This window comes from Salvelinus sp. IW2-2015, linkage group LG7 (assembly GCF_002910315.2).
Source record: "Salvelinus sp. IW2-2015 linkage group LG7, ASM291031v2, whole genome shotgun sequence".
In the NCBI taxonomy this organism is placed as follows: Eukaryota; Metazoa; Chordata; class Actinopteri; order Salmoniformes; family Salmonidae; genus Salvelinus; species Salvelinus sp. IW2-2015.
The window spans coordinates 5,882,799-5,897,642 of record NC_036847.1 but is presented as its reverse complement, the minus strand read 5'-3'; the positions used below and the strand labels follow the sequence as shown (position 1 = coordinate 5,897,642).

Sequence of the window (14,844 nt, the reverse complement as noted above, 5' to 3'; positions counted from 1 at the left end):
CAACTGCTCGGCCTCCGACCGCAAGGCACTACAGAGGGTTGTGCGTACGGCCCAGTACATCCCTGGGGCTAAGCTGCCTGCCATCCAGGACCTCTACACGAGGCGGTGTCAGAGGAAGGCCCTAAACATTGTCAAAAACCCCAGCCACCCCAGTCATAGACTGTTCTCTCTACTACTTCTCAACAGTTTTTACCCCCAAGCCATAAGACTCCTGAACAGGTATTAAAATGGCTACCCCCCGCCGCACCCCTATTTTTAGCTACTGCTACTCTCTGTTTATCATATTGGCATAGTCACTTTAACCATACCTACATGTACATACTACCTCAATCAGCCCGACTAACCGGTGCCTGTATATAGCCTTGCAACTGTTATAGCCTTGCTACTGTATATAGACTCGCTACTGTTATTTTTCACTGTCTTTTTTACTGTTGTTTTTATTTCTTTACTTATCTATTGTTCACCTAATACCTTTTATTTTATTTTAAAAATTACACTGCTGGTTAGCGCCTGTAAGTAAGCGTTTCACTGTAAGGTGAAACACCTGTTGTATTCGTCGCACGTGTCAAAAAACTTTAATTTGATTTGAGATGTTATATATGTTGTTAGGTAGGACAGACCATTGTGGGACCGTTACCACTTTGCTGTTCCCGGCGCGCATTGCAAGCCAAATCAAGCATCCCGTGGCAAGCAGACCGTAAACTCCTCCCTCTTGTCTCTGCAGAGTGTGACAGTGTTGAAAGATATAGGTCGATGCGATCAAGCATAACGGTAAGTAAACACGTTTTTTTCACCCGTTATTTCCATGTTTAACCACATAAAGTGGGCGAAGTTTAATGACACTTTGTGTTAACCACAGTTCGCAAACTTCTTCGCCGTTTTGTGAATTGCTGTGACCCCATTCCAAAGTTTTATCGTCTTATTGCCTGCATCTTTTCATAACAGACACATATGTGTTTTTACTGACACGTACAAAAAAACGTCATTTCAAAAAAATATAGTTGACGCAAACATTTAACTTTAATCTCTCTCAAAAAAAYAGATTTGCTATGTTGAAACTGAAACTCGAGAAGGAAGGCGTTAATTCCACCTATCTATAGCCCCTCCCAGTATAGTGCGTAAAGCCCATACATTATTCAACGAGACTAGCAATATGATACAAGTAGGGTACTGTATCAAGTTTTAATTTGGTCATCTTGTTCCTAGAATCTCAAACTTGTGCGCATCATGTGACCGGCAGTGCATGGACTTTGAGTTGTGCTGTTTTTACAATATTTGTTCCACTAATCTTCTGTTTTCCAAGCATTTACATAATATCCTTGACCTCGGAAGTGATTTGCTTGAAATCATCTGTTATTTTTTCTAAACACAAAAACATGTAATATTTATTTGTGATGTATTTTATTGTGCAGGTGTGCCATCAGAGACATCAGGATGCTCTCTGCAGCTGCTTCAGGCAAAGTTGGGTTCAATATGGGGATGGGAGTGGGCAGGTGTGTGTCAGCCTGGTTAAGAGGGTCCCCCAATGCCCTGAACAGAAGGAGGGACTGGGACCCCTCTCCCAGGTACAGCACCACAGCAGCCAAACCCAGCACCACGTCCTTCAACTATGTCATCGTGGGCGCTGGCTCGGCGGGCTGCGTCCTGGCCAACCGTCTCACGGAGGATCCCCAGGAGTCAGTGCTCCTGCTGGAGGCCGGCCCTAAGGACAGGACCCTGGGCAACGTCCGTCTCTCCTGGAAGATCCACATGCCGGCCGCCCTCACCTACAACCTGTGTGACGACAAGGTCAACTGGTTCTACCACACCCTGCCCCAGGAGCACGTGAACAACCGGGTGATGTACTGGCCCCGCGGCAGGGTGTGGGGTGGCTCCTCCTCTCTCAACGCCATGGTGTACATCCGGGGCCACGGTGAGGACTACAACCGCTGGCAGAGGGAGGGGGCGGAGGGATGGGACTACGACCACTGCCTACCATACTTCCGCAAGGCCCAGTGCCACGAGCTGGGAGGCGACCGGTACCGGGGAGGCAGCGGGCCCCTGCATGTGTCCCGGGGGAAGACGAACCACCCTCTACACCGGGCCTTCATAGAGGCTGGCCAGCAGGCTGGGTACCCCTTCACTAACGACATGAACGGCTTTCAGCAGGAGGGCTTGGGCTGGATGGACATGACCATCTATGAAGGTAGGGGATGAATTAAAGATATGCGCACATACACTGAGTGTACAAAACATGAGGAACACCTGCTATTTCCATGACAGACTGACCCGGTGAATTGAGGGGAATGCTATGATCCRGTATTGATGTCACTTGTTAAAGCCACTTCAATCCGTGTAGGTGAATGGGGGGGAGACGGGTTAAAGAATGATTATTAAGCCTTGAGACAATTGAGACATGGATTGTGTGCGTGAATGGGCAAGACAAAAGATTTAAGTGCCTTTGAACGGGGTATGGTGGTATGTGCCAGACGCACCAGTTTGTGTCAAGAACTGCACCGCTGCTCGGTTTCACGCTCAACAGTTTCCTGTGTGTATCAAGAATAGTCCACCACCCAAAGGACATCCAGCCAACTTGACACAGCGGTGGGAAGCATTGTAGTAAACATGGGCCAGCATCCCTGTGGAACGCTTTCGACACCTTGTAGAGTCCATGCCCTGACGAATTGAGGCCGTTTTAAGGGCATAAGGGGGTACAACTCAATATTAGGAAGTTGTTCCTAATGTTTGTACACTCAGTGTATGCACACGCCTCTATCTGTACAAGTAAAAGAAGTAGGGACAGACTTATCTCTTCATAATCTTCTTCTCATCCCCCTCTTTCTCCTACCCCCCTGTCCCCAAGGTAAGAGGTGGAGCACAGCCAGTGCGTACCTGCGGCCGGTCCTTAACCGAGCCAACCTGAGGACAGAGGTGCAATGTCTGACCACCAGGATCCTGTTTGATGGGAGGAGAGCTGTGGGCGTGGAGTACACTCAGAACGGGGAGAAGAAGCAGGTAGGTCTTTGGGAAATTCAACAGCCTATATCCCCTCACATATCTCTATTCATCTCTTCTCTRTCAGGTTTTTGCTGAAAAGGAGGTCATTCTCAGTGGTGGGGCCATCAACTCCCCACAGCTTCTCATGCTGTCGGGGGTGGGCAACGCTGATGACCTGAAACAGCTAGACATCCCTGTGGTCCAGCATCTACCAGGTGACCTAATGACCCCACCTGACCTCCATTGTCTTCAAATCAAATAACATTTTGTCACATGCGCCAAGTACAACAGGTGTAGACTTGACCGTGAAATGCTTACTTACGAGCCCTTAACCAACAATGAAGAGTTAAAATGTAAGAAGTTGTGCAAATAATAATAGTAACACAATAACAAAGCTATACAAGGAGTAACGATACTGAGTCAGTGTACAAGTTGAGGTAATTTGTACAGTGCATTCGGAAAGTATTCAGACCCCTTGACTTTTTCCACATTTTGTTACGTTATAGCCTTATTCTAAAATTGATGATTTAAAAAAAAATGACAGCATCAAGTCTTCTTGGGTATGACACTGCAAGCTTGGCACACCTTTATTTGGGGAGTTTCTCCCATTCTCTGCAGATCCTTTCAAGCTCTGTCAGGTTGGATGGGGAGCGTCGCTTCACAGCTATTTTCAGGTCTCTCCAGAGATGTTCGATCGGGTTCAAGTCCAGGATCTGGCTGGACCACTCAAGGACATTCAGAGGCTTGTCCCGAAGCCTCTCCTGCTTTGTCTTAGCTGAGTGCTTAGGGTCATTGTCCTGTTGGAAGGTGAATCTTTGCACCAGTCTGAGGTCCTGAGCGCTCTGGAGCAGGTTTTCATCATGGATCTCTCTGTACTTTGCTCCATTCATCTTGCCCTCGATCCTGACTAGTCTCCCAGTCTCTACTGCTGAAAAACATCCCCATAGCATGATGCTGCCACCACCATGCTTCACCGTAGGGATGATTCCAGGTTTCCTCCAGACGTTGACACTTGGCATTCAATTTACCACAGGTGGACTCCAAGTTGTAGAAACATCTCAGGGATGATCAATGGAAACAGGATGCACCTGAGCTCAATTCGACTCTCATAGCAAAGGGTCTGAATACTTATGTAAATAAGGTATTTCTGTTATTTATTTTTAATACATTTGCAAAATAATGATAACCTGTTTTCACTTTGTCATTATGGGATATTGTGTGTAGATTGAGGAAAAATGAATATTTAATCCATTTTAGAATAAGGTTGTAACATAACAAAATGTGGAAAAAGGGAAGGGGTCTGGAATACTTTCCAAATGCACTGTAGGTAGGGGTAAAAGGGACTAGGCAATCAGGATAGATAATTAACACAGTAGCAAGCAGTGGTATGCGTGTGTGTGTGTGTTTCCAGTAGCTGTTGAAAAAGCAGCAGCTATTCTTTCTGGGGTCCACACAAAACATAGAACATGAGAAAATACAGAACACTAATGGACAAGAACAGAAACAAATTTAAACTTAGTACACTACGACTAAAGAACAATATGATGCGATCGCCATCACACTGCACACTGCCCTATCCCATCTGGACAAGAGGAATACCTATGTAAGAATGCTGTTCATTGATTACAGCTCAGCATTCAACACCATAGTACCTTCCAATCTCATCATCAAGCTGGAGGCCCTGGGCCTCAACCCCGTCCTGTGCAATTGGGTCCTGGACTTTCTGACGTGCCGCCCCCAGGTGGTGAAGGTAAGAAACAACAACATTCCACCTCGCTGACCCTCAACACTGGGGCCCCACAAGGGTGCGTGCTCAGCCCCTTCCTGTACTCCCTGTTCACCCACGACTGCATGGCCATGCACGCCTCCAACTCAGTCATCAAGTTTGCAGACGACACAACAGTAGTAGGCTTGATTACCAACAACTACGAGACGGCCTACAGGGAGGAGGTGAGGGCACTCGGAGTGTGGTGTCGGGAAAACAACCTCTCACTCAACGTCAACAAAACAAAGGAGATGATTGTGGACTTCAGGAAACAGTGGAGGGAGCACCCCCTATCCACATCGAAGGGACAGCAGTGGAGAAAGAGGAAAGTTTTAACTTCCTCGGCGTACACATCAACGACAAACTGAAATGGTCCACCCACATAGACAATGTGGTGAAGGCGCAACAGGGCCTCAACCACAGGAGGCTGAAGAAATTTGGCTTGTCACCAAAAACCCTGACAAACTTTTACAGATGCACAATCGAGAGCATCCTGTCGGGCTGTATCACAGTCTGATACAGCAACTGCTCCGCCCTCAACTGCAAGGCTCTCCAGAGGGTGGTGGGGTCTGCACAACGCATCACCGGGGGCAAACCACCTGCCCTCCATGACACCTACAYCACCCGATGTCACAGGAAGGTCAAAAAGATCATCAACCACCCGAGCCACTGCCATTTCACACCGTTATCATCCAGAAGGCGAGGTCAGTACAGGTGCATCATAGTTGGGACCGAGAGACTGAAGAACAGCTTCTATCTCAAGGCCATCAGACTGCTAAACAGCCATCACTAACTCAGAGGCTGCTGCCTACATGGAGACCCAATCACTGGCCACTTGAACAAATGGATCACTAGTCACTTTAAATACCACTTTAATGTTTCCATATCTTACATTACTCATATCATATGTACAAACTGTATTTTATACCATCTATTGCACCTTGCCTATGCCGCTCGGCCATCYCTCATTCATATATGTACATATTCTCATTCACCCCTTTTAGATATGTGTGTATTAGGTAGTTGGGGAATTGTTAGATTACTTGTTAGATGTTACTGCGCTGTCGGAACCAGAAGCACAAGCATTTCGCTACACTCGCATTGACATCTGCTAACCGTGTGTACGGGACAAATGAGATTTGATTTGACGACTAAAGTCTGTTAGGTTTCATAGTAAGACATTCCCATTGAGGCAAGTTTCCAGAAGTCAATTAGTTATATACAAATAATAAGGAGCCAGTGAAATACATTAAAGCAGCTGTAGCAAAGCTCAAGGACATTCACTAATGATTACATATACAGGGTGTGTGTGTGTGTGTTCAAGTTGTGGAGAGTATATCCTTACATAATGTTGACGTGTGTGTTCCTATCTGTAGGAGTGGGCAGTAATCTTCAGGACCACCTGGAGCTGTATGTTCAGCAGCAGTGCACTCAGCCCATCACCCTGTACAAGGCCCAGAAGCCTTTCCACATGGTCAAGATTGGCCTGGAGTGGCTCCTCCAATATACAGGTACAGCAAAGCTACACAAGTCAAGCAGGTACAAGGTCAAACAAGTACACAGGGTAAACACACCAGCGYCGGTTCTGATGGCTCGTTTTTATTTTGTGAGAATGTAATTTCACTGGAATTGCGTCTAGCATCCAAATTGTTTAACCATGGCACCTGCCTCCCAGGATACGGGGCCACAGCCCACCTGGAGAGTGGGGGCTTCATCCGGAGCAGAGGAGGCGTGGCCCACCCCGACATCCAGTTCCACTTCCTGCCCTCGCAGGTCATCGACCACGGCCGTGTCGCCTCCAAGATAGAAGCTTATCAGGTAAGCTGTGTGTGTGGATGTGTGTTTTGGACATGTGTGTCCTTACACCCAATAAATCTCTCCATGCTGAACACCCTCTTATGTCCATGCTCTGATTCATCCAAGGCTTCGCATGTTGTGAAATGCGTTTCTCACTCATACCCGCACACACGTAGTGCATTCCCAGAGATGCATTCACACTTGTGGTATCAGTTGAAGTGTGCGAGAATTTTAGAACTTTATCACCAGGACTTGCATTTTATTGAACCTTTTCTATGTGCCTTTTTACCTAATTCAATCCARTGTTTTGAATGGGGGCAACAACGGCACACATGTAGTTTGAATAACCCAATTCCTCAGAATCTGTAGCCATTCCTATTGCAATTTATATGGAAATGTTGGAAGTACTTTATCAACCGCTGCCTTCGGTCATAACGGACAATGTTATTGTCACATTGATGTTTCTAGAGACATTTTCTGAAGCTGTGCCACTGCGCCTAGATGAGACATAATGATACTACAATAATTGACCATCTACTATAGTTTGTACAAGTTCACACTCGCATGTACTTAGGATTTCCCCATGAAGTAGCAATGAACCTTAACCTGTTAGCAGATCAGCTTGTGCTTTAAGCAAACTCATTATGTTTGTCGTCATGCTAAACCTGTCACGTCTCTGAAATATGAACTAATGTTGATACTGGAAACCGATTGGCCCGTTTTGATGTGACAGGTTCACGTGGGACCAATGAGAAGTACCAGTATTGGATGGTTAAAGCTGAAGAGCGCCAGCCCTCTAGATCACCCAATCATCCAGCCCAACTACCTCTCAACAGGTAAGTTGAGCCTTGCATACTGTCACCAGACCATGCCTAACAAAATTATCTGAATGGATTATTTCCCAGACCCAGATTAAGCCTATTCCCAAACTGAAAATCATGCTCAATGAAGAATCTCCATTGAAAATGCCTTTTTAGTCCAGGTGTAGTCTTAATCTGGTTCTGGGAAACAGGCCCTGTGTGGTTGATGACTTGTGTGTCTCCCCTCTCTGCCTCAGACACAGATGTATGGGAGTTCAGGGAGTGTGTCAAGCTTTCTCGGGAGATCTTCGCCCAGAAGGCCTTCGACCCATTCCGGGGGCCCGAGGTACAGCCAGGCCCTGAGTGTCAGTCAGACGCCGAGATTGATGCGTTTGTGCGTCACAAGGCAGACAGCGCCTACCATCCGTCCTGCACGTGTAAGATGGGTTCTCCATCTGACCCAATGGCGGTGGTGGACCCAGAGACGCGCGTGCTGGGCCTCGAGGGCCTCCGTGTGGTCGACGCCTCCATCATGCCCAGCGTCGTCAGCGGCAACCTCAACGCCCCCACCATTATGATCGCGGAGAAGGCTGCTGACATCATCAGAGGGCGACCGGCGCTCAGCGACCCCGGGGTGCCTGTGTACCAGCCTGGATCTCTAGAGACCCAGCGATGAGCTTCACACAGACGTGTGGAACCTGCAGCGTACCCATCTCCTAAGGCCCTGAACAGCCAGAGGTGGATGCTAGGTATTCATGTACACAACCGTCTGTCTTTACCGTCAAAGTTTCTATTTTTTATGATTGATATGTAAAAAAAAAAAWWWTWWWAWWAAAAAAACGCAGCGTAAAAAGTACAGATAAGCCTTCCATTGTCTAACCCGTCCATTGGTGTAAAATTCTGGCAGAGCTTGTACCTTCAAGGTTCTCAGTGGCAGCTGATTTCTTTTTTCCGTTATTTAATACTCAGCATCATGAAGATGTAGTAGACTCCGTTGGAAGTCAATAAAGTGCCAAGGCATGCTAACCAACAAACTACAACACTGTTGATTGCAGTGTTCCCTACTTTCCTGATAATGCTGGTTTTCTGTCCAACCCCTCTCTTCATTTACAATGAGAGAGAGAGCTGGGAAGTCTGTTTAACTGCACCATTGACATTTAATATGAATAATAAATCAAGTAAATAATTCAATTTCTTTGTGGTAAACATTAGATAAAGGTAGTTACCTGAATTCAGAAACATTAATCAACCTTTGAAAGACTAAATCATTTCCCAGTGAGTTTCTGATGTGATTTGATCAAGTTCTCTGGGTATTATTCTTACATTTATGTTTACAATTATTTATAGATTTACATGAAGGATTTAAGCTTTTGATAGTCGCCTGAGTTGCCTTGCCAATCATGAAAGTGTCTTTGAAGTATGTTGTCTTGATTGAAGTGCCTTAAATGAAGTATGATACATCTTATGGTAATCTATTGATTATTKTAAACTGGGTGGTTCGAGCCCTGAAAGCGGATTGGCTGACAGCCGTGGTATATCAGACCATATACCACAGGTATGACAAAACATGTATTTGTACTGCTCTAATTACGTTCATAACCAGTTCATAATAGCAATAAGGCACCTCGGGGGTTTGTGGTTTATGGCCAATATACCACGGCTAAAGGCTGTGTCCAGGCACTCAACGTTGCGTCATGGTTAAAGAACATCCCTTAGCCGTGGTATATTGGCCACATACCACACCCCCTTGTGCTTTATTGCTTAATTTGAGCAGAGCTGCAACAATGTTACAGCAGTATTCTCATACGCTTGCATAGTATTAACCCTTATGTTCATGCTAGCCTTAACAATGTGACTTCTCTGTCTTAGGGCTCTACTCAATCAGATCAGCTTTAACCGACATCCACATAGTTCTTTTGGCGGTGTCTGAGGTGGGACAGCGTTAGAGCTGTCGAATCCACAAGTGGCTCCCGGCTTTATACCTAAACCAGACATTGCCATTGGCCGCACAGTCACATTTAAGAGAAATCCCATGCAGCCTTGTTTCCAAGTTCGAACACTGGAATGCGAGATGTAATCTCGGGCCTAGATTAAATCAGATCAAGCGTGAACCGGCGATAGCCAACACAGCGGATGTTTTGGCAGTGTCTGAGGTGTAACTGCGTTGGAGCTGTCAGATTGATGAGCAGCTGCTCTTGTGATCATTGTCACGAAGCGGCACCCGTCCCAGTTGCGTTAGAAGTTCAGAACCAGAAAATGTAGGCTATAAAGAAATAATGACGCTCAAAATGAAAATCATTAAACGAAATGAGGATTTCTATCAGCCTAATCCAGGTGTAGATTACATCTCACATTCRAGTGTTCAAACTTGTAAACAAGGCTGCATGAGATTTCTGTTAATGCGACTTCGTGCAACCAATGGCAATGTCCGCTTTAGGTATAAAGGACCGCTGGTGGATTCGACATTTCTAACGCAGTTCCACCTCCAACATCGTCAAAACAACCACTAGGCGGATGTCGGGTAAAGTGGATCTGATTGAGTGGAGCCCTTGAGCTGATTGAATCTAGGACCTTACATGAACGCTTTCCACACCGATTTTAGCGCAGACTCAACAGCTGTGATTATGAAAATAATATTCTTTAGAAATCCTTGTAAGATTTGATTATTTTTCTAATTCCTGCCGGCTGAGTACGTAGACCACAGATGCTGTCCTCTGGAGGCATTCAGTGCCGTGGAGTTTATTCAGTTGTGAACATTAGAAAATCACCAGCAGTCCATTGTATTTCCAGGCAAATATTCAAGACACTAAAGCAAATGTGTAAAAAAAAATACTAATTTGCTACAAAGTGGAATTAGCTGTAACATTAAGCAGGTAGAAATCTTCAAGTACAGTGAATCATTTTAACTGTCATTTACACATTCTGTACAGGTTTTAACATTACCATCAACATTTCAATGCATCTTTAAAACAGAAGTAGTCCAAAAAAATAAAGCTGTGAATTGCACAAGTTGTATAACAAACCTTTGCTGTTTCAAGGTTGTCTTTTTTTCAATCATTGGCATACAGTATAAATAAAGATGATTTTAATGGAATATACCGTCACGTATCACTTGGCAGGTCACCGATTCAAAGGTCTCAGTAACGACATACAAGGAAAAGTACAGTCTCACCATCTTAATTACATTTGAAATATACTTGAACCAGTGATAACTTCTAACGCAGTGGGTATTGTTACCACTATGTCAGGATTTTAACCCCATTCGTCAAAACACCCAGAGAGTGGCCGTCACTATTGGCGGCCATCTTAAAATGCCCTCCACCATTCATGTGTTGAACTGAGAGCGTTGTTCTGTGTCGAGAGAAAGCTGCTAGTTATGCTGAGGAAACCCTAGTAGTTGTAAACAATACTCCATTGGCAAGGAATTTACATTTCGTGACGCCATTTCACAAAGATCCCTGACGTCTAGGTCAACATAAACCCGGGTCACAAGTTTGGGAAAACGCATTTGAATTGTACAGCTTTATTGGCAATGGCTGTGTCTTTTAAAGCATATATTTTCTCTTTTGGTGTTTTTTGAAAGAGCACTTTCGTTGGGAGGACAGAAACACATTTCCATGATAGTACCAAGTTGTCCTTATGTATGCCCTTCAGAAGCTGCTTTTATCCAAAGCGTCTTAGTCATTGCGTGCATACATTTTACGTATGGGTGATCCTGGGAATCAAACCCACTAACCTGGCGTTACTATTTTTTTTTCTGTTGGCAGTGAGCTAAGCTGGTAAATGGCAAACCCTATTTCTGTAGAAACATACTGTACGTGCACTTCAGGTAAAGTATTCAACATGATTCCCCTTAAAGTAGTGAAAAAAAGGCTAAACATAAAACATTTCATATTCATTCCAAATAAAATGATACTTATCTATTTCATAGGCATGGGGAATATGTTATACCTGTAACGATCCATAAATAACTACATATAAAGTATCTCTTTCAAATAATCGATTTTTCTTAGAGGGTTTAAAATACATCTACAACTTAATAGATTTTCCTTTCATTAAAATATTATGGCTGCTAAGTCATCCCTGAAGATTGATTGGTTGGGCAGGAGTGAGTGTGATATTGGAGTACACCGTTTTCTCATGTTGGTTGGTCACAGTTTCAAAATGCGGTCTGTAAAATGGCCGCCACTCGCCGTCTATGATTGACTACTCTTAGTATCTTTGTGCAGACGGTAAGGCAAACGGGAGGCAGGGGGGATATGGCTGAGGACTGGAACTTAATTTCACTGATATGTGATTTCTGTATGAAGTCGTGAGGAGGAAACCCAACATTACTGCATCCCCTTTGGGACAACCCTCTCTTTCACTCTCTGTTTCATTGGGTGCTGCAAAACAGACGGAGAGGAAGGGGCGGGACTTCTCTGAAGTTGGATCTTTGGCGTGCCACTCCATCCCTCCACTCCTCCAGCTGGCAGTGTTTTCATCCATCCATTCATTCCACAGAAAGAAAGGCACTTTGTTCTCTTGTTTGTATGGTTGTTGGCTGCATCCAAGAGGCACATCGCTCCCTATATAGTGCACTAGAAGCACACTGTAGGGAATAGGGTGCCATGTCAGACGCAGCCTGTGTCTAGTGTGAGTGACTGCTATAGGGTGCTGATGCATATCATCTCATCAGTCAGATCCTCCTCGTATTTCCCGCGCGTGTCCGGCTCCTCATCGCTGTAGTCCTCGAGATTGCGCTCCCTGAGGCTCGTGGAAGTCACTGTGTCCGTTGCCCCCGCCCCATTACCCATACTGCCGTTCAGCAGGTTGCTGGCGGCACTCTCCATCTCGTCGATGGTCATCTCGCAGGCGTCCGCGATCTCGTGCTTGGTCGCCGACACAAACTTGGGGTCCTTGGCGTATTTCCCCAGTCCTTCTGAAATCAACACCTGAAAAGGAGGGAAAGACATTATCATTGCAAGTCAATCAAAGTGTGTGTGTGTGGTGTGTGTGTGTGTGTGTGGTGTGTGTGTGTGTGTGTGTGTGTGTGTGTGTGGTGTGTGGTGTGGTGTGTGTGTTGGTGTGTGTGTGTGTGGTGTGGTGTGTGCGTGTGGTGTGTGTGTTGTTTGTCCCAGTAGGGTGGATGTGTGTCTTGGTATTTTGTGGTGTATGAATTTTTTCGCCTTTTTGCCTTGTTTTTTTCGGGTTAGGGGTCTTGAAGATAATTGTTGAATCAATTAGAGTAGTACCATCTTTCCTGATAATTCCTTGTATCTGCTGCTATCTACTCTCTGTTACCCTATCAGGTTCTAACATGTCTTTATCAAGCTGGTTTGCTTCGCCGCTAATTCTTCAGAATTTCCTTCTTTTTCTTCATTCCTTTCAGTTTGCATTATTTGGAATACATGCTACATTTACTTCCTATGTTGTTTTTTAGATCTATCTTATCTAGGCGTAGACTTGTGTGCTGGTAGCTGTGGTTCTGATGAACATTGGATGTTTAGTGTATCTATGTTTAGAACAAGAGGCGTGTTGACCTAATACACGCCGTATTTATTATCGAGCCCGGTTTCTGCCGGGTGGGTGGGAGTACGGCGCGCGGGTCGGCGTTCGTCCGCAGGGAGGGCTCGCCGGGGTCCTTTGGCGTATTTCCCCACGTTCCTTTCTGCAACTGCCAACGACCCTGAACAGAAAAAGGGATATTAATCAAGTCATAATCAAATGTGTGTGTGTTGTGTGTGTGTAGTGTGGTGTGTGTGTGTGTGTGTGTGTGTGTGTGTGTAGTTGGTGTTGTGTGTGTGTGTGTGTGTGTGTGTTGTGTGTTGTGTGTTGTGTTGGTGTTGTTGTTGTTTTTTGTTCGTTGTGTTGTTGGTCAAAGGCTATCTCAACGTAAGGCCTCCATAAGGCTGGTAGTATATAGCACTCTGCCGCCTCTGTTCCTGGGCTGGTACTACGGCGCTTGTCGGGTCATTTCTTGGTGGGGATCTGGAGCTTGTGATGGTGTTGACGTAGGTACGGTCTTAGGGGGGGCTTCCTGGGGCGTCAGTATACCAGTGCTTCTGTTCTCACAGAGCAGCAGGGGTGCACTCACAATTCTGGCCAGTCCACCGCACATCTCCACCTGATAACTACAACACATCGAATCCACCCCATCGTACAGTACTCTCTCAATTACACCTCGCCATTGCTTCCACACCAACACACGCACGCGCACACACACAGCACACACACCCACACACCCACACACACACCACAGCACACACATCCACACACACAGACACAACACACACACACACACACACACAACACACACACACACACACACACACATCACACACCACACACACACCACACACACACACTCTGGATCGAGGGGTGTGTAGTATGGGAGTGGTCCCTGCTGCTGGGGGACACGGGGGGCGTGGCCCAGGAGCGTAGAGAGCGTGATGGAGAGAGACGCTGGACTCTGCTGGAGTCCAGGCCAGCCACCGCCATCACCTTGACAACAGATTAATGGGGTTAAAGGGGGTCAAACCATACCTTTATTCTATTGCCTAAATGAAGACTGGTACATATTGTATGTGTAGTGAGTCCTGCCTTGCATATTTCGGTGCATATACCGGTAAGCATCAGTTTGGTTGTGTGTGTCTGGTTCAGTGGTACCTACCTGCTGCTGCAGCAGATGCAGGGGTAGAGCTGTTCGAAGGGGAATGGAAGGGGTCAAGGGGATGTCATCGTCTTGGCTGCTTTGTTTCCGCAGACAATGAAAGTTGAATGAGGGTCGGTGGAGGGCTAGAGGTTCAAACACAAGAGAGACCCTTTTTTGTTACAGCCATGGGTCGTAATTACAAGTGTTACATCATCCTCTTTATCAGCCAATCAGTGACCAAGGAACCTCACCCTGGGGTGTAGAGGGGAGCAACCTTTGCTTCGGCGACCACCCACCATCCTGGTAAACGGATTGCTGGTGGTCATCATAGACACTGTCCGGTTGATGGTAATCCCTGGACGCCTCTGTGTCAAAGTTAGTTTGATGGTCTCGATACTCCTTACGGGACATCCTGAACAACAACATCATCAATAAACAACCACCTTTGTCAACAGCAGGAACAGTAGAGTACATAGTGGTTTCCATGGTGATACCTGTCTTTGTGCAACATGATATCATCCTCCTGGTACTCCTCCCCGCTGAAGTATTCTCCAGAGCCCCTGTCATCATCACTGTCTGCCCTCCCTGGCTCCTCTCTACGAACGGTAGGGTAACGAACACCCCCTGATTCTGACCTGAGGTCAAAAGGTCAAAGGTTCAACCAGAAGTTGAGATGCGATTGAGGAAAAAGTGACGTAAGTGTACATACAGATCACAGACTAAAGCCCTGCATTTGAACGAAGATACAGATGAATTCGTCAAATGGTTTACAACCGTAATCAATAGTATATCATTCATGTTTTGGGAGGGGTGTTGCTCACAGCTCATTATAAACCAATGAAATATTGGGGTCGTTAACTTCTTATGGCTGG

At 45.8% G+C, this 14,844-nt stretch overlaps 2 protein-coding genes across 2 annotated transcripts in view; one reads left to right on the top strand and one right to left on the bottom strand.

The window, feature by feature from the left end:
* The first annotated feature begins 631 nt into the window (after positions 1-631).
* On the top strand, positions 632-10,360 carry chdh (choline dehydrogenase). Its single transcript, XM_023990768.2, has 8 exons — positions 632-771; positions 1,413-2,185; positions 2,843-2,994; positions 3,062-3,191; positions 6,118-6,252; positions 6,417-6,559; positions 7,272-7,374; positions 7,596-10,360. The coding sequence occupies exons 2-8, from the start codon at positions 1,435-1,437 to the stop codon at positions 8,012-8,014; spliced, it is 1,833 nt and encodes a 610-aa protein (XP_023846536.1). The 5' UTR covers positions 632-771; positions 1,413-1,434; the 3' UTR covers positions 8,015-10,360.
* LOC111966893 (voltage-dependent L-type calcium channel subunit alpha-1D-like) overlaps positions 10,049-14,844 on the bottom strand; it is a 123,598-nt gene continuing 118,802 nt past the window's right edge. The window contains 6 exon segments of the mRNA XM_070444620.1: positions 10,049-12,283; positions 12,917-13,006; positions 13,686-13,821; positions 13,991-14,115; positions 14,224-14,384; positions 14,467-14,607. Coding sequence (XP_070300721.1) covers positions 11,985-12,283; positions 12,917-13,006; positions 13,686-13,821; positions 13,991-14,115; positions 14,224-14,384; positions 14,467-14,607 — 952 coding nt within the window. The 3' untranslated portion in view covers positions 10,049-11,984.